This window comes from Macaca nemestrina, chromosome 20 (assembly GCF_043159975.1).
Source record: "Macaca nemestrina isolate mMacNem1 chromosome 20, mMacNem.hap1, whole genome shotgun sequence".
In the NCBI taxonomy this organism is placed as follows: Eukaryota; Metazoa; Chordata; class Mammalia; order Primates; family Cercopithecidae; genus Macaca; species Macaca nemestrina.
In genome coordinates this window covers 15,759,597-15,785,010 of record NC_092144.1, presented here as the reverse complement: position 1 = coordinate 15,785,010, position 25,414 = coordinate 15,759,597, and the positions used below count along the sequence as shown (strand labels likewise).

At 57.1% G+C, this 25,414-nt stretch overlaps 2 protein-coding genes across 12 annotated transcripts in view; one reads left to right on the top strand and one right to left on the bottom strand.

The window, feature by feature from the left end:
* CHER (calcium homeostasis endoplasmic reticulum protein) overlaps nt 1-19,392 on the top strand; it is a 25,153-nt gene extending 5,761 nt beyond the window's left edge. Inside the window, exons 3-17 of one of the 2 annotated variants that reach the window (XM_011760197.3) lie at nt 1,966-2,150; nt 4,128-4,265; nt 4,422-4,573; nt 6,310-6,421; nt 6,516-6,605; nt 7,302-7,554; nt 8,415-8,590; nt 10,981-11,416; nt 14,370-14,608; nt 15,673-15,806; nt 16,414-16,500; nt 16,808-16,951; nt 17,053-17,169; nt 17,607-17,701; nt 17,927-19,392. In XM_011760197.3, coding sequence (XP_011758499.1) covers nt 1,966-2,150; nt 4,128-4,265; nt 4,422-4,573; nt 6,310-6,421; nt 6,516-6,605; nt 7,302-7,554; nt 8,415-8,590; nt 10,981-11,416; nt 14,370-14,608; nt 15,673-15,806; nt 16,414-16,500; nt 16,808-16,951; nt 17,053-17,169; nt 17,607-17,701; nt 17,927-18,120 — 2,552 coding nt within the window. In that variant the 3' untranslated portion in view covers nt 18,121-19,392. Of the gene's footprint in view, nt 1-1,965; nt 2,151-4,127; nt 4,266-4,421; nt 4,574-6,276; nt 6,422-6,515; nt 6,606-7,301; nt 7,555-8,414; nt 8,591-10,980; nt 11,417-14,369; nt 14,609-15,672; nt 15,807-16,413; nt 16,501-16,807; nt 16,952-17,052; nt 17,170-17,606; nt 17,702-17,926 lie in introns of both variants that reach the window. The other variant, XM_011760111.3, reaches the window with a different exon arrangement.
* C20H19orf44 (chromosome 20 C19orf44 homolog) overlaps nt 15,957-25,414 on the bottom strand; it is a 24,624-nt gene continuing 15,166 nt past the window's right edge. For 4 of the 10 annotated variants that reach the window (XM_071086029.1, XM_071086030.1, XM_071086028.1 and 1 more), the window contains exon 6: nt 22,883-24,030. In XM_071086029.1, coding sequence (XP_070942130.1) covers nt 23,693-24,030 — 338 coding nt within the window. In that variant the 3' untranslated portion in view covers nt 22,883-23,692. The other 6 variants (XM_071086031.1, XM_071086032.1, XM_071086033.1 and 3 more) reach the window with 6 other exon arrangements.

Here is a 25,414-nt window from a genome sequence, read left to right as displayed (position 1 = left end):
CTGGGCAGATAGTGGTGCCAGCCATGGTGCGGGGAGCACAGGAGGGGACATCGGTGTAGGGGGTGAGAGGAAACGCAGGTCCATTGGAAACACAGTGGGCCGTGCAGTCGGTGGTTAGGGCCAAAGCTCAGGGAATCCAGAATGGAAATGATGGATTTAGGAATCACAGCGTGCAACTGACAGTCACAGCGGCAGGAATGAAGAGCTCATGTTCCCTGGAGTTGCATAGAGCAGAGGACGGGGCTCAGAACACAGGCTGCGCACCCCAGCATCTGAGGGTCCGACAGGAGAGGGGTTGGTAAAGGGGGAGAAAGGGACTGAGGGGGCAGCACATGGAGGCCAAGGGAGGCAAGCATCTGCGACAGGCCCATGGGGCTGAGTTGAGCAAGGGTGTCCTCAGCTGCCTGGGGGAAGGTGGGGGGGTGACGGGGAGTGGCAGGCAGGCGCCAGGCTGAGATAAAGGGGAGGTGAAGATCTGGAGTGAGTCTTGGCTGAGAAATCGTTTAGAGAGGATCATGGGGTGAAGGGAGAGGTTTCCAACCCAGAATGTTCTGATGTGTTTATTTTATTTTATTTTATTTTTTTTTTTTTTGAGACGGAATCTCCCTCTGTCACCCACATTGGAGTGCAGTGGCGCCATCTCAGCTCACTGCAACCTCCACCTTGTGGGCTCAAGCAATTCTCCTGCCTCAGTCTCTCTCAAGTAGCTGGGATTACAGGTGCCTGCCACCACACCCGGCTAATTTTTTGCATTTTCAGTAGAGACAGGGTTTCCCCATGTTGGCTGGGCTGGCTTGAACTCCTGACCTCAGGTGATCCACCCGCCTCAGCCTCCCAAAGTGCTGGGATTATAGGTGTGAGCCACCACTCCCAGCCCGATGTGTTTAGATGCTGCTGGGGAGGGGGTGGGTAAAGAGGGAGGAGTTGGGGAAATAAGAGAGAGAAGAAATATCATGAAGCAGTATCCCTCGGACGGTGGGAGGGGTGGGATTCGGTGCAGAAGTTGGGGGTCATCCTATAGGGTGCCCTTGGGTGCACAAACTGGAAGGCACAGTCAGCCCCGAGACTTGACTTGAGCACCCAGTGAGGGGCGACACCTTCCACCTGACACCCCACCTCCCTTGTCTTTGGTCCTGGTCCCTTGGAGTGGGGGTCTGGAGGGCTCCAGGGGTACATAGTCACATTCAGACCAGGCGGCCCCAAGACGGAGAGAGAAGCGGGTCCTCTTGTCCAGGGCCTCCTTATGAGCAGGGTCCTTTCTCAGAGACCTCACCACCTGCCCCATCTGACCAGAGTGGGGACCTGCGCCCACCCTGACCCCGGCTTCTGCCAGCAGAATGAGTGTCTCACTGCTGCCTCAAACTTGATGCACCCCTGATTGCAGAGGAGTCTCTGTCCCCAAGGGCTGGAAAAGCAAGGAGAGTCAGTAGAAGGACAGGGCAGGCGTAGGGAAGGCTGCAGTGTGCGTTCGGGAGGTGCAGCTTCATGCCTTTCTGGCCACATGTGCAGAGGCCCGGTGGCCGCGACATCTTAGGATGGTAGCTTAGGAGACAGTGGCAGAGGCCTGCGAGTGCCTGAGGAGGTCAGGGGATGAGAGGTGCCAAGGCGTGGATTCTGCCAAGTGGGGCCTAGGTGGGTGAGGAGGTGGGCAGGCTCAGGCTTAACTTGCGCCGGAAGGACACTGTGCGAGGACTGGATGGTGCTGGCAAGAGTGGCCAGGGGACTTCCTAGGTTCTCCAAGGAGGGGACAGCCCGAAGATGGAAGGCCGAGGCTGGGATCCTGTGAGAGGGAGGGCAGGGCCCAAGAGTAGGAGGAGCTGGGTTTGTGTGGGCACGAGGCTGTGCACAGGCCCTTGTGGATGGTGAGTCCCTGGGGAGAGGGAGGCTCCTGTGACTGAGAGGTGGCCAAGGGGACACCTAGACCGCCATCTGCATTCTCACGGGACACCCCTCCTCTCCCTCCAGTCATCTGCAAGCAGCAGACCCCAGAGCTGGAGCCAGCTGCCGCCATGCCGCCCCTGCCACAGCCCCCGCTGGCCCCCGCCGCGCCCATCCCGCCGGCCCAGGGCGCACCGTCCATGGACGAGCTCATCCAGCAGAGCCAGTGGAACCTCCAGCAGCAGGAGCAGCACTTGCTGGCGCTCAGACAGGTACGGGCCCACCCTCCTCAGCCAGGCACCGGCAACTCCCCTGTGCCTGTTTTTACGTCTGTTCACCAGAATGAATAACAGGTATCAGTGAGGACAGGGCCCGCCCTGCCACCCAGGGCTTGGTGCATGTCAGCCACTGTCTCCCCCAGCCCTGATGCCAGACACGGAGGCTGCTTCTCATCTCAGTGAAGCCTGTGGACATGCGTGCACCCATCACCCTGGAGTGGACCCCCTGAGTGGGACTGTGGGAGATGTGTGCCCCTTGAAGCTCCCTAACAGCTGACCTCAGGTGATCCACCTGGCCAGAAGGACCCTTTTGTCCTTCCTGGTCCAACAGTTTGATAACTTTTGCCAGATAGAATACAGGTGCATTGGCTGGGCGTGGTGGCTCACACCTGTAATCCCAGTACTTTGGGAGGCTGAGATGGGCAGATCATGAGGTCAGGAGTTCAAGGCTAGCCTGGCCAACATGATGAAACCCCGTCTCTACGAAAAATACAAAAACTAGCTGGGTACGGTGGTGCATGCCTGTAATCCCAGCTACTTCGGAGGCTGAGGCAGGAGAATTCCTTGAACCTGGGAGGAAAAGGTTGCATGAGCTGAGATCACACCACTGCACTCTAGCCTAGGTGACAGAGCAAGACTCAGTCTTGGAAAAATAAATAAAAGAATACAGGTGCATTGCCAGAAAAACGAGAGGAATAGAATACCAAACCTCCAAAACACCAGCCTCATTCTTCGTACTAGGTTCAGGGTGTAAAATCACACTGTCATATTGCTCTCAGAAAGTTCCAGCTGGATGTGGTGGCTCAGCCTGTAATCCCAGCACTCTGGGAGGCCAAGGCAGGTGGATCACAAGGTCAGGAGTTTGAGACCAGCCTGGCCAATATGGTGAAACCCCATCTCTACTAAAAAACACAAAAATTAGCCGGGCGCAGTGACAGGTGTCTGTAGTCTCAGCTACTCAGGAGACTGAGGCAGGAGAATTGCTTGAACGCGGGAGGCAGAGGTGGTTGCAGTGAGCCAAGATTGTGCCATTGCACTCCAGCCTGGGCAACAGAGCGAGACTCTGTCTCAAAAAAAAAGAAAGTTCCAGAATGCTCACCCTCAGCTTCTGCCAGAGTTCATCATGGAGTGGGAGGCTGGCCTTGACCAGCCCTGACTGACTGCTGGTCCCCATGGCAGCTCTGTTTTTACCAGTTGCACTTGAACCTGCGTTTCCTATTGAGGAATGAGATTGCTCCCTTCTTGTTTCACTGGAGGCCATGGGTGTGTCCTCTCCCTCTATTGCCTGTTCACACCATCCCTCCTTTTTCTTTTCTTTTCTTTTTTTTTTTTTTTTTTTGTTGTTGTTGTTGTTGTTGTTGTTGACAAGGTCTTGCTGTGGCACTCAGGCTGGAGTGCCGGGTACAGTCAAAGCTCACTGTAACTTTGAACTTCTAGGTTCCAGCGATCCTTCCGCCTCAGCCTCCCAAGTAGTTGGGAGCACAGGCACACGCTACCATGCTCAACTAATTTGTATTTTATTTGTTGTAGAGATGAGGTCTCGCTATGTTGCCCAGGTGGTCTGGAGCTCCTGGGCTCAAGCGATCCTCCTGCCTCAGCCTCCCAAAGTGTTGAGATTACAGGCATGAGCCACCGCGCCCTGCCTTTGTTTTTTGTTAAATTGGTTTGCAGAGGTTGTTTGTTCCTCTGGGCTGCAGTATTTTCCTTGGCTACCTGGAGGGCAGGTGTTCTCTCCTGGTATGTCCTGTCAGTGCCCTGCCCACTCTGGGAGGGACTGTCACAGATTCACGGCAGGCACGAGAGACAGAATCTCCTCATGCTTGGGGACAAGCAAGGGAGCTGATGGCCAGAGCAGCCCAGCGTCGGGGCATCCCCACCAGGTCCCCACCCCGCCCCTGCTGGGCCAGGCCGGAGGGCTCGGGCTGCGGGTCCCTCCTCATGTGCTCTTGGCCCCACTGACCCCCCACCCAGGAGCAAGTGACAGCAGCTGTGGCCCACGCGGTGGAACAGCAGATGCAGAAGCTTCTGGAGGAGACCCAACTAGACATGAACGAGTTTGACAACCTGCTGCAGCCCATCATCGACACGTGCACCAAGGACGCCATCTCGGTGAGGGGCCGGGGCTTCCCAGAGCGCAGCTTCCCCCTGGTCCCGCCCTGAGGCAGGACCTGCCGCAGCCAGTCTGGGCTAAGGGCTGTTACGATAGGTACCTTTCCCTCCCGCCGTGAGCACCCTGCTCACTTGTCATCGGCTCGATCGTTGCAGGCCGGGAAGAACTGGATGTTCAGCAATGCCAAGTCCCCACCGCACTGTGAGCTGATGGCCGGCCACCTCCGGAACCGCATCACGGCTGACGGGGCACACTTTGAGCTGCGGCTGCACCTCATCTACCTGATCAACGACGTGCTGCACCACTGGTGAGCGCCGCTGCCCTGTGTCCAAAGGGCCGCTTCCTTGCGCTCCTCCTCAACCCCTCCTGGGTGGCCGCTTGCTCCAATCAGTAGCTTGGCTTGGCCTGTCCCAAGACTAGGGGGCACTTGTCCAGGGAGCCCGGGCCGGGTGGTCTCTGTGAGCCGCCAGGCTTCTGTCTGCAGGACTGCAGGGTCTAGGCATCCTGTGCACCTTCGCCGCATGCCCTGTCCTCTCCCCTAGACCCCAGCCTCACCTGTCATATTGCTGCCTCCTCGGGGCCACTGTCCCCTGCACTCCTTGCTCTCCTGGGGCAGCTTCTTGGCGTCTCCTTATTGCCTTCTCGGCCACGGCCTCCTTGGCCTCTGTGTCTGTCTCCAGCCCTCATCACTGATTTGCACGCGTGCACATGCGTGCACCTGATTCTTCTCAGCCATCAGGACCCTCCTTTGGGGTCCCCTTCTCCAGCCCTGATCCGACTCTCAGACTTCAACAGAGACACCTCTGCCGACCCTCTGTCCCCACCCAGCCCTCACCCCTTCCCACTGTTGCTGTCTCCACCCTTCCCAAGGTTGGTTGAGTATTTCCTTCTACAGGGTCACTGGGGCACTTCTCACAAAAATTAGCAAAAAAAAAAAAAAAAAAAAAAAAAACAATGGAACCCCAGGCCAAAGGTCTGCGCACACAGGAGGAGATAAGCACTGCTACTGAGCCTAGCAGGCAGCAGTCTTGGCCAGGCGCCTCATGCGCCTCTGCACTGGTCCAAGCTGCCAGCACCCATCTCGCCCCATCTGCCACATGCAGCACTGCCTGAGTCCCTCTTCTGTCCCCACCTCAGTCCCTGTTTCTCTCCTGCTGGGAAGTGAGCTGCGGCTCCGCACCACCTCTGCCCTTCTGCTCCTGCCTCCACTTCTGCCTGCCTTTGAATCAGGGGCACCTTGCATGGATGCACCGTTTCCTACATTCTCCAGCTATGTGCCTCTCTAGCTCCACTCTGTCCGAAGCCATGTGCTGCTCGTCCGTCCTCCCGGCTGCCTGGCCCAGGCCCTTGCTCCCCTGAGCTCCCTGCGGCAGGCTGGGGGTTGAGGGACTTCGAGCTGCTCCCCTCCTGTCCCGCGTCCCTCCGTGGGGGCAACCATCTCCCTGCGCAGCTGCAGGGGCCTCCCAGGCCAGCTACACACAGTGTCCAGTGCAGTGCTGCCCTGAGAGGACATGGACCCAGTGCCTCCCCCGACTGGGCCTCCGGTCGCTCTTCTAAAGCGTTGTAGGTGCCCGAAGGACTGAGTACCCTCCCTCCTCCTCCCGAGAGGCCTGGCCTGGGCCGAGGTTTCCTTGTGCATAGCAAGTGACAAGGGCAAGACCCCCACTCCACAGCAGTCCCATCCCGCCCGTTGCACACAGGCAGGGGCTCCTGCGGACCCCATGTCCCTTCATCCACAGCGCCACCCAAGAAGGAAGGAGGGAAGGTTATTTCCTCTCAAGGGGACTGGACCGAAAGGCCTTGCTCAGAACGGCCCCAGGCCACGTTCTCTTCCCTCCCCTGCTTGCTGTTTTTCCGTCTGTCCCCTTCCTGGAGCCCAGACACCAGCACAGGTCTCGTGGGAGCCCAGCCATTGCCCCGACTGGGTTGGGGACCCGATTCCCGAGAAGGCAGAGGGCGCTGAGGCTGGAGCCGCGATGGTAACGGGCGCGTGGCCGGGTCCCGCCCCAGGGCCCTGACGCGCGGAAAGTCTCTCCCTCACAGCCAGCGCAAGCAGGCCCGGGAGCTGCTGGCCGCCCTGCAGAAAGTCGTGGTGCCCATCTACTGCACCAGCTTCCTGGCCGTGGAGGAAGATAAGCAGCAGAAGATCGCCCGGGTGCGTGGGCCCTGGGCCGGGGGTTGGGCGAGACCGGGATATGCAGGCCTTCCCGCTCCCCGCTGACCCAGCCTCTCTCTCCTCGCACCCCCAGCTCCTGCAGCTCTGGGAGAAAAACGGCTACTTCGATGACTCCATCATTCAGCAGCTACAGAGCCCGGCCCTGGGGCTTGGTCAGTACCAGGTGAGTGTCCCTGCCCACCCATGCCTCACCCTGTAGCTGGGGCAGATGCCTCAGGAGGGCTTGGGAGTGTGGGGACAGCAGTTGCCACCCTAGCAGGTTCTGGAAGCCGGAGAGCCCGTGTACCCTGCTTGTGCTAGGAGTATCCAGTGGGTGTTGACTGGAGAGTCCCAGGTGACATTCCCAGGCCTCGGGTGTGTCTCCCTGACTTTCCTGGCACACTAGAACCAGGCGGCCTTTCGGAGTCCCTGCATGTGGCCCATTTGCTCTGGTGGTCAAGCATGTTCCTGCGTGATGGAAGCGTGAGGAAGCCCAGACGTGGCTTAGGCTCTGGCAGCCCCTCTTGCTGAGAACCACACGGCGAGTGGGAGGCAGAGCCCGTGAGCGTGTCCCAGAATGTTGATGGGCAGCGTTCTCTGAGCAGCCACACAGCAGCCAGGACACAGCTGTCATTGCTCGTTCCTGTGGTCAGGGAACTGTCAACCAGGCTGCAGCGAACATCCTCGTCCCCAGATCTCTGGCCAGATCCCAGCACACGCTCTGATTGCCCAGACTGTGTTGGCTGTTTCACATGACGGTTCCCTGTCCACCTGCCCCAGGTCCCCCAGGCTCTGCTGCTTTCCAGGTGTTTGTCCTCTGGCGCCAGACAGCAAGCCCCAAGGCCGTGTACTGAGCAGTGGGTGCTCTTCTCTCTTCCAGGCCACCCTCATCAACGAGTACTCCTCGGTGGTCCAGCCGGTGCAGCTGGCCTTCCAGCAGCAGATCCAGACCCTCAAGACGCAGCACGAGGAGTTCGTCACCAGCCTGGCCCAGCAGCAGCAGCAGCAGCAACAGCAGCAGCAGCAGCTCCAGATGCCGCAGATGGAGGCTGAAGTCAAGGCCACGCCTCCACCGCCTGCCCCGCCCCCGGCCCCAGCACCTGCCCCTGCCATCCCGCCCACCACCCAGCCCGGTATGGGGCTCCCTCAGCCCCCGCCCCCAGGAAGCAGCCCCCAGAGGCTGGGCACCGAGTGTAGTCAGAAAGCAGTTTGCCACCCTCAGACACAGCTCTGGTTCCATCGTCCCAGGCCTGCTCCTAGACCCAGGTTTTCATCCATTTACAAACATGAGCCCGGTGACATTAGAGTAAAACTCCAACTGTTCCATTCCTGAACAGCAAAAGATCTGTTTTCTGTTCCCAGAGAAGAGAAAAATAGAGGAAAGGTAGCCAGATCGCCCATGAGATTGAGGCTGCAGTGAGCCGTATTTACACCACTGCACTCCAGCCTGGGTAACAAAGCGAGACCCTGTCTCAAAAAGAAAATGCAGTCTAGGGTCGCTTCTGAAAAAGACACATAAATACTGAGGAAAATCTTAGCAGAATCTAGTAAAGGATTTTAAAATTACATTCTGATCAAAGAAGATTTGTTCCAGGAACATGAGGATTGTATAGAATAGAACATAACAGATTGTGGGAAAATGATCTTTTAATTAGAGATTGTGAGGAAATGGTCTTTTAATTAGATAGAGGAAAAATATCTAATCAAATTCAGTGTGGACAGAAATTCTTCAGCAAACCAAGAGGGCAGAAGTGAGGCATGTTTCTCGTAAAGCTTTGAAAAGGACAGATGTATGTCATATTCAAGGTCGAAACCTCCCCTCTTCCCCGTCCCCTTCCTGGAGGCCGGTAGTGGTCATGGTTTTAGTGGGGTCCTGAAGCAGTCATCCATTGGGCGCTAAAAGTCGTAGCCTGGTTTGCTCTGGGGTAGTGTGGAGAGGAGACAGCACTTCCTGCTGCCCGTCCTGCTCTAACAGCCTGTCACTTGGATTTAGATGACAGCAAGCCTCCCATCCAGATGCCCGGCTCTTCAGAGTACGAAGCCCCAGGAGGGGTCCAGGATCCCGCAGCCGCTGGCCCCCGGGGCCCTGGGCCGCATGACCAGATCCCACCGAACAAGCCCCCTTGGTTTGACCAGCCTCACCCCGTGGCTCCTTGGGGCCAGCAGCAGGTATTGATGGAACCTGGGGTGGGAGCAGATGGGGACCCTTGGCCTGACGGGGCGGCCTCCCCTGTGCAGTGGGGTGGGCGTTGAGTGGCTCACTGGGAAACACAAGGGATACTCTGTGGCAGAGCTTATGCTGGGTTAGTGACAGCCCTGTCTTCCTGTGGCACCAGGACAGGTGGAGTGACAGGTCTTCATGTCCCTTGCCCGAGCTTTGATGGCTGGGGCTTCTGTGTGGTATAGATCCCCATTTTCCTGCGGGTGCAGGGAGTTGAACGCCGCGAGGCACACCAGGGTGTTCTGTTTCCTGTCCTTCTGAAACAGGGTCAGCCAGCTGAGTGTCAGTGTTTTGTCATCCTGGAAAGAACAAGGTGCTTTTGCAAGGAAAGGAGGTGTCAGAAATGTCAGGCATGTTGCCCCTGGGAGACCTCAGCAGCTTTGCTATGGGTCACATACCCCTGGGCCAAGGCAGGGGCCACCTCGTCTGGCACAGCATGGCTGGGAAATGCCCTGGAGTGTGCTGGTTCCACTTAGAGCACTGAGGCACAGCCCCTGGCCTTCCCAGACGTGACTTCCCCCTTGACCATGGGGCTTGGTTGGCTTTGTGGCGTGACCTTTCCAGGTGACTCCCTGTCCACAAGGACAGGTGTAAGGATGGCAAGGAGACTAGCTCTGGACTGAGACTTGGTGGTTGTGGCTTTAAGCCTCCCACCCCCAGCTTCAGGACATGAAATTGAACCTCACTAAAGATTGGACACCCCCATAAAGACAGCTCCCGCCTCCGAGTGCTGGCCGGGAGTCAGATGGTGGTGGACATTTTGCAGGTACCCTCTGCGGGGAGAGCAGTTCTTGTCCCTGTTTTGTGGGTGTGGAAACAGAGGCCCTTAGCTCTAGCCTCAGTCTTTTTGCAGACCAGAGGATTGGGCTCAAGACAATGGGCACGCCTCTCACTGAGGGTCCCCGCTAGGCCAGCAGTGCGTCCTGCAGTCCACACTGGGAAACAGCAGCTTGCCCTGCCTGACTTGGCCACGTGGGGTCTTAACATGTTTAGAAGTAATTTCTCAAGGTAGGAAGATTGCTTGAGGCCAGGAGTTTGGAGTTTGGGACCAGCCTGGGCAACAAAGCAAAACTCCATCTCTACAAAGAATACAAATAAGCTGGCATGGTGGTGCACCCCTGTAGTCCCAGCTACACAGCGGTCTGAGGCAGGACTGGTTCAGCCAGGACTTCAGGCTTCGTTGAGCTATGGTCACGCCACTGCACTCCAGCCTGGGTGACAGAGTGAGACCCTGTCTCTAAAACAGAAAAACAAGGCTGGGCGCGGTGGCTCACGCCTGTAATCCCAGCAGTTTGGGAGGCTGAGGTGGGCAGATCATTTGAGGTCAGGAGTTTGAGACCGACCTGGCCAACATGGTGAAACCTCGCCTCTACTAAAGATTAAAAAAATAGCCAGGCATGGTGGCAGGCCTCTGTAATCCCAGCTACTCGAGGGGCTGAGGCAGGAGAATCACCTGAACCCGGGAGGTGGAGCTTGCAGGGAGCCAAGATCACGCCACTGCACTCCAGCCTGTCCAACAGAGCGAGATTGTCTCAAACTAAGAAAAAGAAAAACAGATACTAAACATATTTAATATCTGGCCCTCTGGCTTCTCTTGGAAGCCTGGAGAATGTGGCGGCCTGGACCAGCCTCCCCTTCGTAGGGGTCATCAGCACAGTTACCCAGCTGTGACCCCAGACACAGGCCTTCTCTTTGGCCTCTGCACGCCTCCCCTCCCCAGCCCAAGCTGGAGTTTGCCCTCCTGGCTTTAAGTCTCCAGAGCAGGAGCTGGTGAGGGAAGAGCCTCCTGACTTCAGTCCACAGGAAGATGCTGGCTTGGGTGGAGGGTCCTCAGAAGCAGACCCCGAGACAAGGATGTGTGCGCGGCAGTATGTCTGGGAGCTGACCCCAAGCAGATGGCTTTTGGGGAGAGGGGGAGTGAGGCAGGGCAGGTGGTGTCAGAGTGAGCCCCACCCCGTGGGTGCCTGGGGTGCTCTGAGAAGCAATACCATCTGTGCCTCCGCCCCATTGCCCCCAAGGGGCGAGGGAGCTGCGTTTGTCTGGCAGTGGTAGTGGGGAGCGCCTCCTGGCGTGCGGGGCCTGTATGCAGGTGCAGCAGGCCCCAGCGGCAGAAGCAGCCCCGGGACTGAGATGCAGGTGCTGCGGTTGGGGGTCTGGTCCTTTCGCAGCAGCATGTGCTCCGGGTTGAGGGCTGGTGCCCAGCATCGCCGCAGGCATCAGCCTAGGAGGATCCCCGACGTGGCCAGGGCAGCGCCTCCATGGTCTGAGCCAGCGCTGTGATGCTGTGAAGCGCTGGGCCCAGACCACGCAGGGCTCACGCCTGTCCCTTCCCTTGCAGCCGCCAGAGCAGCCGCCCTACCCGCACCACCAGGGCGGCCCACCCCACTGCCCCCCCTGGAACAACAGCCACGAAGGCATGTGGGGCGAGCAGCGTGGTGACCCTGGCTGGAACGGCCAGCGCGACGCGCCCTGGAACAACCAGCCTGACCCGGCCTGGAACAGCCAGTTCGAGGGCCCCTGGAACAGCCAGCACGAGCAGCCGCCCTGGGGCGGGGGCCAGCGCGAGCCGCCCTTCCGCATGCAGCGGCCCCCACACTTCCGGGGGCCCTTCCCGCCCCACCAGCAGCACCCGCAGTTCAACCAGCCTCCACACCCCCACAACTTCAACCGCTTCCCGCCCCGCTTCATGCAGGACGACTTCCCGCCGCGGCACCCCTTCGAGCGGCCGCCCTATCCCCACCGCTTCGACTACCCCCAGGGGGACTTCCCTGCCGGTGAGTGTGCGGGCGCCCGGGTAGGGCCTGGCGGAGGCACCCACGGCTGGCCTGCCGAGCAGGCTGGCAGCACTGCTTGTGGTCCTGGCATGCTCCCGAGTGCACAGTGACACAGGCACAGGGTCATGGAACGTTCGAAGAGCCCGGCCCGGGTTCTCAGGAAGTGGGGACACAGACTGTGCCTTGCCGCCCTGATTAGGCCAGGCTGGCTGCAGAGGTGCAACTCCGTCCCCTCCTCCCAGCCGCCCCAGGAGCTGTGTGCACTGTCTGCAGATGAGGCAGATCCAGTAGGAAAAGCTTCCCGCTTTGGGTGGCCGTGGCTAGGGCAGGGCGGGGCCTCATTCTTTTTACTGCTGCTGCTTGCTTTTTGCATCAGTTTTCCCATTTGTTTGTTTATTTACTTTTTTTTTTTTTTTTTTTTTTGAGACGGAGTCTGGCTCTGTGGCCGGGCTGGAGTGCAGTGGCCAGATCTCAGCTCACTGCAAGCTCCGCCTTCCGGGTTCACGCCATTCTCCTGCCTCAGCCTCCGGAGTAGCTGGGACTACAGGCGCCCGCCACCTCGCCTGGCTAGTTTTTTGTATTTTTTAGTAGAGACGGGGTTTCACCGTGTTCGCCAGGATGGTCTCGATCTCCTGACCTCGTGATCCGCCCGTCTCGGCCTCCCAAAGTGCTGGGATTACAGGCTTGAGCCACCGCGCCCGGCCTATTTTATTTACTTTTGAGACGGAGTCTCGCTCTGTTGCCTAGGCTGGAGTGCAGTGGCAGAGGCTCACTGCAAGCTCCGCCTCCCGGGTTCACACCATTCTCCTGCCTCAGCCTCCTGAGTAGGTGGGACTACAGACGCCCGCCACCACGCCCAGCTAATTTTATTTTGTGTTTTTAGTAGAGACGGGGTTTCACCGTGTTAGCCAAGATGGTCTTAATCTCGTGACCTCATGATCTACCCGTCTCGACCTCCCAAAGTGTTGGGATTACAGGCGTGAGCCACCGTGCCCCGCCCCATTTTCCCGTTTTATTAGTTCGTTTAAAAAATCAACACTCGGAGTGGTATCGGGTACCTGTGGTCCTAGCTGTTCAGAGAAGGCTGAGGTTGCAGTGAGCTATGCTCGCACCACTGTACTCCACCCTGGGCAACAGACCCTGTCTCAAAAAAAAAAAAAAGTTTTCTTTTTAAATAAATTTTTTTTTTTTTTTTTTTTTTTAGACGGAGTCTCGCTCTATTGCCCAGGCTGGAGTGCAGTGGCGCGATCTCCGCTCACTGCAAGCTCCGCCTCCCGGGTTCACGCCATTCTCCTGCCTCAGCCTCCCAAGCAGCTGGGACTACAGGCGCCTGCCACCTCGCCCGGCTAGTTTTTTTTTTTAGTGGAGACGGGGTTTCACCGTGTTAGCCAGGATGGTCTCGATCTCCTGACCTCGTGATCCGCCCGTCTCGGCCTCTCAAAGTGCTGGGATTACAGGCTTGAGCCACTGCGCCCGGCCTTAAAAAATTTTTTATCTTTTAGTTTAAATAGAGATGGGGTCTTGCTATGTTGGCCAGGCTACTCTCAGTCATCCCACCTCAGCCTCTGGAGTGGCTGGGTCCACAGATGTGAGCCACCATGCCCAGTATCTTTTTCATTCAATTTATTTCTAATCTTTTAGTGCTTCCTTTTTTTTTTTTTTTTTTCCTTTTTCTTTTTCTTTGAGACAGAGCGTCACCCTGTTGCCCATGCTGGAGTGCAGTGGTGGAATCTCAGCTCATTGCAACCTCTGCCTCCCAGGTTCAAGTGATTCTGCTGCCTCAGCCTCCCGAGTAGCTGGGATTACAGGCACCCACCACCACACCTGGCTAATTTTTTGTACCTTTAGTAGAGACAGGGTTTCACCATGTTGGCCTGGCTGGTCTCGAACTCCTGACCTCAGGTGATCCTCCCACCTCAGCCTCCCAAGGTGCTGGGGTTACAAGTGTGAGCCACCACACTTGGCCTTTTGTTGTTGTTGTTTGTTTTTTTTGAGACTGAGTCTCACTCTGTCACCCAGGCTGGAGTGCAGTGGCACAGTCTTGGCTCACTGCAGCCTCCTTTCAGGTTCAAGTGATTCTCCCACCTCAGCCTCCTCAGTAGCTGGGATTACAGGCACCAGCGACTATGCCCAGATAATATTTGTATTTTTAGTAGACGGGGTTTCGCCATGTTGGCCAGGCTGGTCTCAAACTCTGGGCCTCAAGTGATCCACCCGCCTTGGCCTCCCAAAGTGCTGGGATTACAGGCGTGAGCCACCGTGCCCAGCATTGTATGTTTAAAGACATTCCTGATTATAAATGCAGTTTGGAGACCGCTGGGCACATTTATTGCTTTTACTTTTTGGCTTGGGCTGACATGATAAAGTCCCACAGCCTGGATGGCTTAAACAGCTGGAATGTATTTGTCTTAAGGATCTCGGGGCTGGAGGTCTGAGGTGAAGGTGTGGCAGATTCGGGTTAGTGTCTTGGAGGCCTGTCTCCTTGGCTCATAGGTGACCGTCTTCTCTCTACATGTTTGTGTCCTAATCTCTCTTTATAAGGGCACCCGTCACATTGGATTAGGGCCACCATGGCTTCATTTTAACTCATTTGTATCTTTAAAGGCCCTGTCTCCAAATACAGTTCCGTCCTGAGCTAAGCTATGGGGGCTGGGACTTCGGCGTATGGATTCAGAGGGTCACAACTTAGCCCTCACGTTGCAGTTTGGGGGTTTTGTGGTTCTCTTCCCTCAGCCTCAAGCTCTCTCGGCTGTGCCTATGGGTGCGGGACAGGCCCCTCAGAGCCTGGCTCCTCCCTGCCTGGCTTCCTGGTCTGGAGCAGTGAGAGAAGGTGCTGGGCAGGCTCCCAGGAGGGATGGCCTCCTGGCCCCTCACTGAGGCCCTCCCCTCCAGCACTTGTCACCTAGGAGATCCTGACTGGCCTGTGGTCCTGAGACAAGTCTCTGTTTTGCAGAAATGGGCCCCCCTCACCACCACCCTGGCCATCGCATGCCTCATCCTGGTATCAACGAGCACCCGCCCTGGGCTGGACCCCAGCACCCCGACTTCGGCCCTCCCCCCCACGGCTTCAACGGGCAGCCCCCACACATGCGGCGACAGGGCCCGCCCCACATCAACCACGATGACCCCAGCCTGGTCCCCAACGTGCCCTATTTCGATCTCCCTGCCGGGCTGATGGCCCCCCTCGTGAAGGTAACGCCCCGCGGTGGGCTCCAAGCTGAGCATGCTCACCACGCTGGCCCCCATTTCTCCTGGTGAAAAGTGAACACACAGGATTGGGTGCCTCCTGGGGCGCCCCTTCCTCATCTCCCACCCCCTAGGGACCCTGATCCATCAGTGGGAGGCGTCTGAACTGGAGTTGCATGGTGTGGCCATGAGCGACGCCATGTCTGCCCCGCCCCTCGTATCCCTCCCGCTGCGGGGAGCTTCAGCCTTGCAGGGCCGGCTGGGCTCTGAGGCTGGACTCCTTCCTTCATCCTTCTCGGTCTAGGCCCTCAGAAGCACCTTGTCCCAGGGCTGCTGATGGAGGGAATGTCTTAGAAGGAGCCACCTGTGAGCTGTGCCTGGCAAGCACACAGGGAGGGGGTGGTCCTGGAGGAGCCAGGCAGGGCTGGCAGCAGCTGGTACCAGTGTGGGGTGGCCGGAGCATAGGGCAAGAGGAGGTGAGGCAAGAAAGGGCCAGGGCTGGGGCTCTGGGGCTCCAAGGGCGTGCTAGCCACTGCCACTTCCCATCCTCCCTCAGACCCGTCCATCTGAAGTCCAGGCGGACTTCATGGAGCCATGAGCAGCAGGGAGAGCTGCGGGCGGGGGGGCCCAGGCGAGCTAGGCAGGGCAGGGCCTCAACGGGAGGACAGAGACGGAGCAGAAGGAGACAGGCCAGTGGGCTCCAGGGCTGGGGCTGAGGCTGTTCTGAGGGAGGGGCCCAGGGTAGGCATTGTGAGCAAAGGGTGACGTGAGGGGCCCGCCGCATGCCTGTGAATAAACCAGCGAGTATTCCTGTCACCTGAGTTTGGAGACCATGTCCCCTGTGGGTGATTTTCTGAAGAGAAAACCCTGTGATTGTCATCAGCCTCAGAGCAGCTGTGACCCACCATGGTTGGTGTGGGTTCCCCAAGAGGGACGGATGAGGAGCTCTGGTGCCCAGGGCACCCTTGACACTGAACCTGGGCCCTGCCCTGACCCCACTCCCTGCAGACCCTGGGTGGGCCTGAGAGGGCTCTGCCCAGGCATGGTGACAGCTGGGTTCTCTGCTCTAGCTGGAAGATCACGAGTACAAGCCTTTGGACCCTAAAGACATCCGCCTTCCACCCCCCATGCCGCCCAGCGAGAGGCTGCTGGCTGCGGTGGAGGCCTTCTACAGCCCCCCATCCCACGACAGACCCAGGAACAGGTAAGGGGCCCAGGTCGGTGGGGCGGGCAGGAGGCCTCTATCCCCTCTCCCAGCTCCCAACAGCCACACCTTCTGCCCAGGCTAGAAAATGTGGCTGTCCCTCAGGAGAAACTGCCCCCCTGCCCGAGTGACAAGTGTGTGTGTCACAGGCACAGCACACACGTGGCCCTCAGTGGAGGGCATTTTAATGGAGACACATCAGAAGAACTTAGGGAAGATGTGGTATGGCGGCACGTCTCAAGCAGCCGGCTGCCACAGGGCCCTCAGCCCACCCTTCCCAGTGGTCACCCCTTCTTCCCGTGCCGGGCTGCAGGCCTGTCTACCCATGAGTCAGTGTTCCTGTTCCCCAGTTCCACAGACCATCAGTCCCCACCACCTCAGTGGAACAGCAGGGTGGCAAGGGCATGGGCACCAGAGGAGCCACTGGGCTGCAGGAGGACAGCCCCGTGGGAACCCTGAGCCAAGGTCTGCTGCACCCATGCTCAGAGCCCACAGCCACAGGGCCATGTACTCTCCAAGGTTCTGTGGATTAACTCCTGATGACTTTTCCACGAGTTCCTTGTGGGTGGGCGTCACGTGGTCACACAGGGAATGCCGTGTCTTACAGTGAAGGCTGGGAGCAGAACGGCCTCTATGAGTTCTTCCGAGCAAAAATGCGGGCCCGGCGGAGGAAAGGCCAGGAGAAGAGGAACAGGTAAAGCGCAGACGTCTGCAGTGGCCGGGCGGCCAGAGCCCACCACGTGCGATGGGAGGGTTTAGAGTAGACTCCAGACACGCTCAGCACGTCCACCCTCACACAGCCTGTGCCTGTGGGGCGGTGTTTTCCACACGGCCTGAATTCGCACAGCAGCAGGCTCGGCCACACTGTTTAGGAACTTGATACCGCTGTGTGGCCATGGCGCCACATCCACAGCCACACCCTGCATCTGGGGTCGTCCGGGAACCTGAGGGCCAGGGTGGGCTGCCACAGGGGCACGCAATCATCAGGCCTCTCCCCACAGTGGACCCTCGAGGTCTCGGAGCAGATCCAAGAGTCGAGGGCGTTCTTCCTCCCGCTCCAACTCAAGATCCTCCAAGTCTTCAGGCTCGTACTCAAGGTCAAGGTCTCGCTCCTGCTCCCGCTCCTACTCCCGCTCCAGATCCAGGTAGGCAGAGGCTGCTGCAGGAGGGCAGTGCCCGAGGCCTCTTCCTGTGGCCTCCCCACGACGCCTGGCTGCTGCTGACCGTTGGGCACCCTTCCCTGCAGAAGTCGGAGCAGGTCACGCTCCTCCAGAAGCCGCTCCCGGTCCCAGTCACGGTCCCGGTCCAAGTCGTACTCCCCAGGAAGAAGACGCCGGTCACGGTCCAGGAGCCCCACCCCGCCGTAAGATCCTGTCTTAACTGCCGCGCTGGTAACGCTGGGATGCTGCAGTGCTTTGCTGTGAATGTGGAAACATTGGTGGTTAGGAGACTATGTTAGGAGTTAGGAGGCCGCCAGCATTAGCCCAGGGACAGTGGCACCCTCACCCTCACCACAATAGTCACTTGGCAAAGCCTGAGGCGGTAGCTGGGGTCTGCTTTCTAACCACCATCGGGGTTCGAGGTGCCCTGCTCTCAATGCTGAGCGTGGGGTGGGGGCCAGCGTCTGGAGCCCCCTTGTCTAGCTGAGACAGGATGAACGGGTAGAGACGCAAAATCTGCATACAGTGTCACCTGGCGACAGTGAGCATGCACGCAAGCTGCAGCTGTGAGGCCCTCATCACTGTCATTCCAATAAATGTCTCAGTTACTTCTTAAAAGAATAACCTGTCTCGATTTTAGTTCCTCTGCTGGTCTGGGTTCTAATTCGGCACCTCCCATCCCTGACTCAAGACTCGGAGAAGAGAACAAAGGCCATCAGATGCTGGTGAAGATGGGTAAGGCGGGGGAATGGGGAGGGCACGGGAAGGGTCCTCAAGCGTGCTGGACCCGGGAGTCACCAGCGCTTTCTCTCCCTCAGTGCATGTGGGGATGGATGGAGTCAGGCCAGTTCTCTACCCATTTCCCATGTCTACACTGCGTGTCTGGACATTCAGTCCCCCATGTGCACCCCCATCTGCCTCCGTCCTGTCGTGGTTGTGACTGTGCGTCTCTGTTTCCAGGCTGGAGTGGCTCTGGCGGCCTCGGCGCGAAGGAGCAAGGGATCCAGGACCCCATCAAGGGCGGGGACGTCCGGGATAAGTGGGACCAGTATAAAGGCGTGGGCGTGGCCCTGGACGACCCCTACGAGAACTACCGCAGGAACAAGAGCTACTCCTTCATTGCCCGCATGAAGGCCAGGGACGAGTGTAAGTAGGCGCCCATGCCGGGAAGCGCCGCGCCGGTGGCCAGCGGTGCCGGCCGTGGGACCTTCCTGGCTGACTGGCAGTGGAAGATCACGGTGACAGTTCAGTTCTCACACCGTCTCCACTTGTGGAGAGCCACAGGAAGAGAAGGAAGACCAGCGCATGCCCAATGGGAACACCATGCTCCATGGCGTGGAGGGCACGGTCGCCACCCACAGACCACACCAGGAGGCGCTACAGCCACCAGGGCCCCAGGCTCATTTCCTTGTACAGTGAAGCAAGAAACACAAGACCCTCCGCCCCGAGTAAGAATTCTTCACCCATGAAGGGATGGATGTGCATCTGCCCTACGTCAGATTGAAGCCTCCTCTTAGGCTCCAGGAGGAGCATGTGCGGGAGGGGTCGGCCTGGGCTGGGCCAGAGCCGGCGCCCCAGCTCCGTCCTCCAGCTCCCAGCGCGCCCACCAACCCTGACCCGGTTTCCCCTCGGCTGTGTAGGGACAAAGCTGAGGCCCAGTGCCATGACTGCCCGCAGATTGAAAAACAGAAACACAACGTTTTTGACTTGACTTGCAAAGTGAAGCAGGGTTTTCATTTTTACTCCCCTTGGTTTAGTTTTAGAAAGAATATTGACCTGAGAGGGGGCCCAGTGAGATTCTGAAACCCAATTCTTCGAAGGCGTACTGGCCCTTAGTTCAGTTATTTTAGTTGTTTAAGTTGATATTTTTTTTCTGGAATGTAGCCATTTGCTGTTATCTGGGAAACAGAAGATTCAACAGGAAACCAGCCTAAGACACTTCAGGTCGAGCGCTCCCTTGGAGTCCGTGCCCGTCGCATCCCCTGCTTGAGTTTCGCACTTGGAAGAACCCTGCACCGGCTGGCGTGTGCTATGGCCCCGTCCCATCCAGAGCGTGGAGCCTGACCCCAGCCAGCACCTCCCGCTCCGTCATTTCATTTCACACCCGTGAAGGGAGGGGAGGCCAGGAGGGAGCTGCCCCTGTGGAAGCTGGTGGGCAACTGCTGGGAATCGGCCACACGTGGTGTCCGTGGGCAGCCTGGCGCAATGCCATTCATTTGTACAAAAACATTTTTGAAAAATTTTCAATAAGATGCGAAATCCTCCAACTTTTCAACCCAACGTGATGAATATTTGATTTTGTTCTAGATTTCCTGTAGCTGTGAATTGTTAAAATGTATGATTCAGGATAAGACGTAAACACGTGCTGTTAGTAATTTCTTGTGGATTTCATTGTTTTGCCTTCAAATAAAGCCTTTTTTTAAAGACCTTTCTCCCACACGTGTGTAAGTCAGAGGTGTGCTCGGGCTGACTGAGGAGACGCATGTCCTGGTTTGAGCTGTGCATCCTGGGGTCACAGGCTTCGCCCAGGGGCTCACGTGGCGTCCCCAGCGTGCTGACCTGGTCCCATGTCGATATCCTCGAGCAGGGCTTCTGCCGTCCACCCCACCTTCCTCTGGCTCGCTGGGGTGCCAGGACCTGCCTGGGTGGAGCTGCTCTGCAGAGGCTGGTGGCCCCTGTCCTGCTGTGAGTAGGGACAGCTCCACTGAAACTATTTCCCCTGGCCTGTGGTGTCATGGAGCTGGGCATGCTGCTGGGAGAGCTGTCACTGAGCTGGGATTTGGCTCAGAGGAGTCTGGGGCCCTCACCCCCAGCACTGCCTGCCCCACCACGGAACGTCACACCTGGATGCTGATGTGTGTGTGTCCCTCATCCCGGCACTGCCTGCCCCACCACGGAATGTCACACCTGGATGCTGATTGTGTGTGTGTGTGTGTGTGTGTCCCTCATCCCGGCACCGCCTGCCCCACCACGGAATGTCACACCTGGATGCTGATTGTGTGTGTGTCCCTCATCCCGGCACTGCCTGCCCCACCACGGAACGTCACACTTGGACACTGATGAGCTCTGTGTTTGTGTGTGTGCACCCTGAGTACACAGGACAGAGTACCTTTTGTTAGATGTCACATCAAGCTCCACCTGCTGGTGCTCACAGCTCCTTGTTCACCTCCTCCAGCGCGTCCTCCATGGTCAGCGGGGCAGGTCTGTGGCGCCTAATGTACTGTCAGGCAGAGGACAGACCACACCGTCACCATCGTCACCTCAGCACTCTGAGACAGGGTGCTGGAGGAGGGAGTGGAGCCGGCACCTGTCCGTAAAACCACAGGATGTGTGTGACAGGTTGGCACACGGGGCTGCGGGAACACTGAGGGTAGGGGGACACCCAGGTCAGCCCTGCGAGTGGGGAGCCCTGACAGAAAGGGAGGGGTGCCTGTGGGTGCCCTTGGAGTGGCTGAGATCAGGGAGAAGCGCCTGGAGCAGGCAGCTGGGAGCTATGGTGGGCTGCAGCCAGGTGGCACAGTCAGCTGGCTTCTGCCTGCATCGGATTGGCTGATGGACGCCCAACAGAGGCATAGTTCAAAGCCCCCAGAGGGGTGCAATGAGCAAAGCTGAGACTGTAGAGACCCATGGGACTCACAGCCTGCCCTCTTCAGCAGATAAACCACAGGGAAACGAGAGGCCTGGCGTGCAGGGGACCCCGAGGGCGCAGTTCCAAAACGGCGTCCCCGAGGCACATGGGAGAAACGCCCAGCCCAGCATCGCTTTCATGGGGCTTCCTGAGGATCCCCAACCACTCAATGCTGAGAACTGGTCGCTGCTCTAGACTTAAGAGGCTCAAAGGACACATCAGGTAGTATGGACTTTGGATCTGGATTACAAAATTGGAACAAAACACACAACTTTAAATGAGACAAGCAGAAATCTCAACACTGGACATTCCTTGATACTTGGTAAATTTGGTTTGTGTATTATCATCGCATTATGGTTGGTTATTTGAGACAGAGTCTTGCTATGTCGCTCACTACAGCCTCAACCTCCCCAGCTCAAGTGATCCTCCCACCTCAGCCTCCCAAAGAGCTGAGACTGCAGGCACACACCACTATGCTCGGCTAGTGTTTTTGTATTTTTTGTAGAGATGGAGTCTTGCTATGTTGCCCAGGCTGGTCACGAACTCCTGGGTTCAAGCAACCCACCCTGCCTCAGCTTCCCAAAGTGCTGGGATTACAGGAGTGAGCCACCATGCCTGGCCTTGAACATCACTTGTTAGAAATAAACATTGAAAAATTTGTATATAAAATGTTTAAAGCAGGGGGCGGTGGCTCACGCCTATAATCCCAGCACTTTGGGAGGCTGAGGCAGGTGGATCACCTGAGGTGTGGAGTTCAAGACCAGTCTGACCATCATGAAGAAACCCTGTCTCTACTAAAAATATGAAAAATTAGCTGGGCATGGTGATGCACACCTGTAATCACAGCTACTCGGGAAGGTGATTCACTTGAACCCAGGACGGGGAGGTTGTGGTGAAGCAAGATCGTACCATTGCACTCCAGCCTGGGCAACGAGCGAAACTCAGTCTCAAAAAAAATTCATAAACTTTATAAATAGATCACCATAAAGGACTGTGTATAGTATAACGCCTTTTTCTTTTTCTTTTTTTTTTTTTGAGATGGTGTCTTGCTGTGTCGCCCAGGCTGGGGTGCAGTGGCGTGATCTCGGCTCACTGCAAGCTCCACCTCCCGGGTTCACGCCATTCTCCTGCCTCAGCCTCCCGAGTAGCTGGGACTACAGGCACCCGCCACCTCGCCCGGCTAGTTTTTTGTATTTTCAGTAGAGACGGGGTTTCACCATGTTAGGCTGGTCTCGAACTCCTGATCTAAGATGATCCACCCGCCTCAGCCTCCCAAAAAGTGTTAGGATTACAGGCGCAAGCCACCATACCTGGCCGCAAATTTCTTTATAGAAATGGCGTTACACAGGCGCAGTGGCTCACGCCTGTAATCCCAGCACTTTGGGAGGCTGAGACAGGCGGATCACGAGGTCAGGAGATCGAGACCATCCTGGCGAACACGGTGAAACCCCGTCTCTACTAAAAAAATACAAAAACCTAGCTGGGCGAGGTGGCGGGCGCCTGTAGTCCTAGCTACTCGGGAGGCTGAGGCAGGAGAAGGGCGTGAACCTGGGAGGCGGAGCTTGCAGTGAGCAGAGATCAGGCCACTGCACTGCAACCTGGGCGACAGAGCGAGACTCCGTCTCAAAAAAAAAAAAAAAAAAAAAAAGAAATGAGGCCCCTCCACAGGGACAGAAGGCGATGGCCCCACTGCATCCCTGCAGCCCTTGGGCTGAGCGCTGGAGCCCAGTCCCCTGCCCACATCCCCTCGGCCGGCATCTGAGAGCTGCCGCTCCCCTACCGCCCTGCCCCTGCCCGTGGGAAGCTGCACTCACCTCTTTGGCTTCCTCCAGGGTGTGGTATTGGAAGGAGTCCGCGTCCAGGGAGCGCAGGAGGGAGGCGTGCAGGTGCCGGCTGGCCTGGATGAACTGCTGCGTCAGGCTCAGCTGCTGCTTCAGCACATCATGGAGCGCCAGCGTGGCCGGGCTGTAGGCGGTCAGGGCTACCCCAGCTCCACGTCACTCGGTGGCTTCACCAGGGCCCCACAAATTCTGCAGCCCCCCCGCTCAGGTGCCAGGCTACCTTCTGAAATCTATTTGTTTTTTTCTGGAGACAGGGTCTTGCTCTGCCACCCAGGCTGGAGTGCAATGGTGCCATCACAGCGCACTGCAGCCTCCAACTCCTGGGTTTAAGCAACGGTGGCTCACGCCTGTAATCCCAGCACTTCGGAAGGCCGAGGCAGGCGGATCACCAGCTCAGGAGTCTGAGACCAGCCTGGACAACATAGTGAAACCCGGTCTCTGCTAAAAATACAAAAAAAATTAGCCAGGCGTGGTGGCAGGCACCTGTAGTCCCAGCTACTTGGGAGGCTGAGGCAGGAGAATTGCTTGAACCGAGAAGACTGAGGTTGCAGTGAGCCAAGATCACACCACTGCACTCCAGCCTGGGTTGACAGATCAAGACTCCGCCTCAAAAAAAAAAAAAATTAAAATTGAAAAGGGAAAAAAATAGTAGGTACCAGATGGACTCCTACGTGTATCATAAGCCTTTGGTGGCTCCACTGGACTCGGCAGAGACTAAATTCTCTAAGTTGGCTGTTGGGGCTCCTTCCTCATGCCTCAGGCTGGACTGGAGCCCTTCTGAGGGCCACACAGACTCAACCCAGGAGGCAAGGGGCATGTCTACCCAGGCTGTGCAACTCAGTATCAGTCCAATAAATGTCTTCACGGGAAATAAACTATGGCTTATTGATGTAATGCCACCAAGGGGAACACACAAAAGTGGCCTTGTGCCAGGTGGGGTGGCTCATGGCTGTAATCCCAGAACTTTGGGAGACTGAGGTGGGCAGATCATTTGAGGTCAGGAGTTTGAGACCAGCCTGGCCAACATGGAGAAACCCTGTCTCTACTAAAAATACAAAAACCAGCCAGGCGTGGTGGCGCATGCCTGTAATCCCAGCTACTCGGGAGGCTGAGGCAGGAGAATCACTTGAACCTGGGAGGTGGAGGTCACAGTGAGTGGAGATCACGCCACTGCACTCCAGCCTGGGCAACAGAGCAAAACTCTGTCTCAAAACGAACAAAAAAAGTGGCCTTGTTGGGGTGCAGGGCACACAAGCATCACTGTTCACCCTCTTGTTTTATGGGACATTGGTGTCCCTCTGCAAGAGACAGAAGGTTCAAGGGCATCCACACCTTTTCTCTCCCCATGGCAGGTGCCCATGGCTGCGGTAATCCCTGTCCAATGGAGCCCTGGAAGCCAGTATGCAAGGGGTGCCACCCCTCCAGAGTGGGTGTGAACCTGCAGGTGAAATGAGTCCTGTAAAATGTGACAGGAAGGATCCCCCAAGCCGGGCTGTTACCTTCTATTGCATCCGCGCTGATAACATGATTGGCGATGGGTGTCGGGTCCACGTAGGCACCTCCCAGGGCAGGCCCCATGGCTGCCATACCGGCCACTATCTCGGGGACAAAGAGAGGGGTAAGCAGACAGGACACAGAGAAATGACTTTCAGGTCCACAGATACGACCCTGGAATAAACTACGTGAGCTTGTTTTTTCCTCTTTCTGAAGGTGACCGCCACCCTTGCATTTTTTTTTTGGTTTGAGACAGGGTCTTGCTTTATTGCCCAGTCTGGAGTACAGCGGCATGATCACAGCTCACTGCAGCCTCCTGGGCTCACGTAATCCTCCCATCTGTCTCCCAAGTAGCTGGGACTACAGCTGCGCCACCACGCCTGGCTAATTTTTAAATTTTTTGTAGAGACAGGGTCTCCTTATGTTGCCCAGGCTGGTCTTGAACTCCTGGGCTCAAGCAATCCTCCTGCCTCAGCCTCCAAAAGTGCTGGGATCACAGGCGTGAGCCACCATGCCCAGCCCTTCTTTGCTTTTTTTACCCTCTTCCCCTTTCAAATATTTCCCACGGCTGCCTCCATTTTTCTGTTAGGTTTTCTTGGCTCAAGGCACAGTCATCCCAGCTGGGTGCAGTGGTGGCTCCAGCTCACGGTGGCTGGAGTCGAGAGCAGTGGAAAATGTGCTTTCCCAGCCTTTCTTCTAAGGGTCACTGTTGACCTTGGGATTTTGTGTGTCCCCTGGGCTCTGAGGCCAGCGTGCTTATGGCTGCTGTTTTTTCTCTCTCCTTTCCCTGTCAGGCCTAGTCTAGGAGAACAGCCTCGCCAGTGTTTCAGGAAAGCAGCCCTAAATTGCCAAAAATACGGACAGAAACGCAGACAGACACAAACAATTCTGAGCCCAGATCCCAGGTTGAAAATACCATTTAACACCTCCAGGTGATTTTACTCAGTCAATGTGACTGACTTTCCTTCCTGAGAAACAGATACCAGTCACCCCTCTCCTCAGGGGAGGGGTCGGTCAGGCTGTTCGGTGAAACCCCCAAATCAAAACAAATAGATCCAGTGAGAATTACGTCGCTTTTCTTTTCTTTTTTTTTTTTTTTTTTGAGACAGTCTTACTCTGTCGCCCAGGCTGGAGTGTAATGGCACGATCTTGGCTCACTGCAACCTCCACCTCCTGGTTTCAAGCAATTCTTGTGCCTCGGCCCCCCGAGTAGCTGGGACTACAGATGTGCGCTGCCACACCCGGTTAATTTTTGTATTTTTAGAAGAGACGGGGTTTCACCACATTGGCCAGGCTGGGAATTACATCATTTTTCACATCCAGTCAACTTTGTCAAGAGCCATATGGATGAGAAAAGAGAGATTGAAAGGGAATGTTTATTAGCCAGGCACCTCTAGTCCCAGCTACTGGGGAGGCTGAGGTGGGAGAACTGCTGAAACCCGGGAGGGGGAGGAGGCTGTGGGCCACGTGTGCACCACTGCGCTC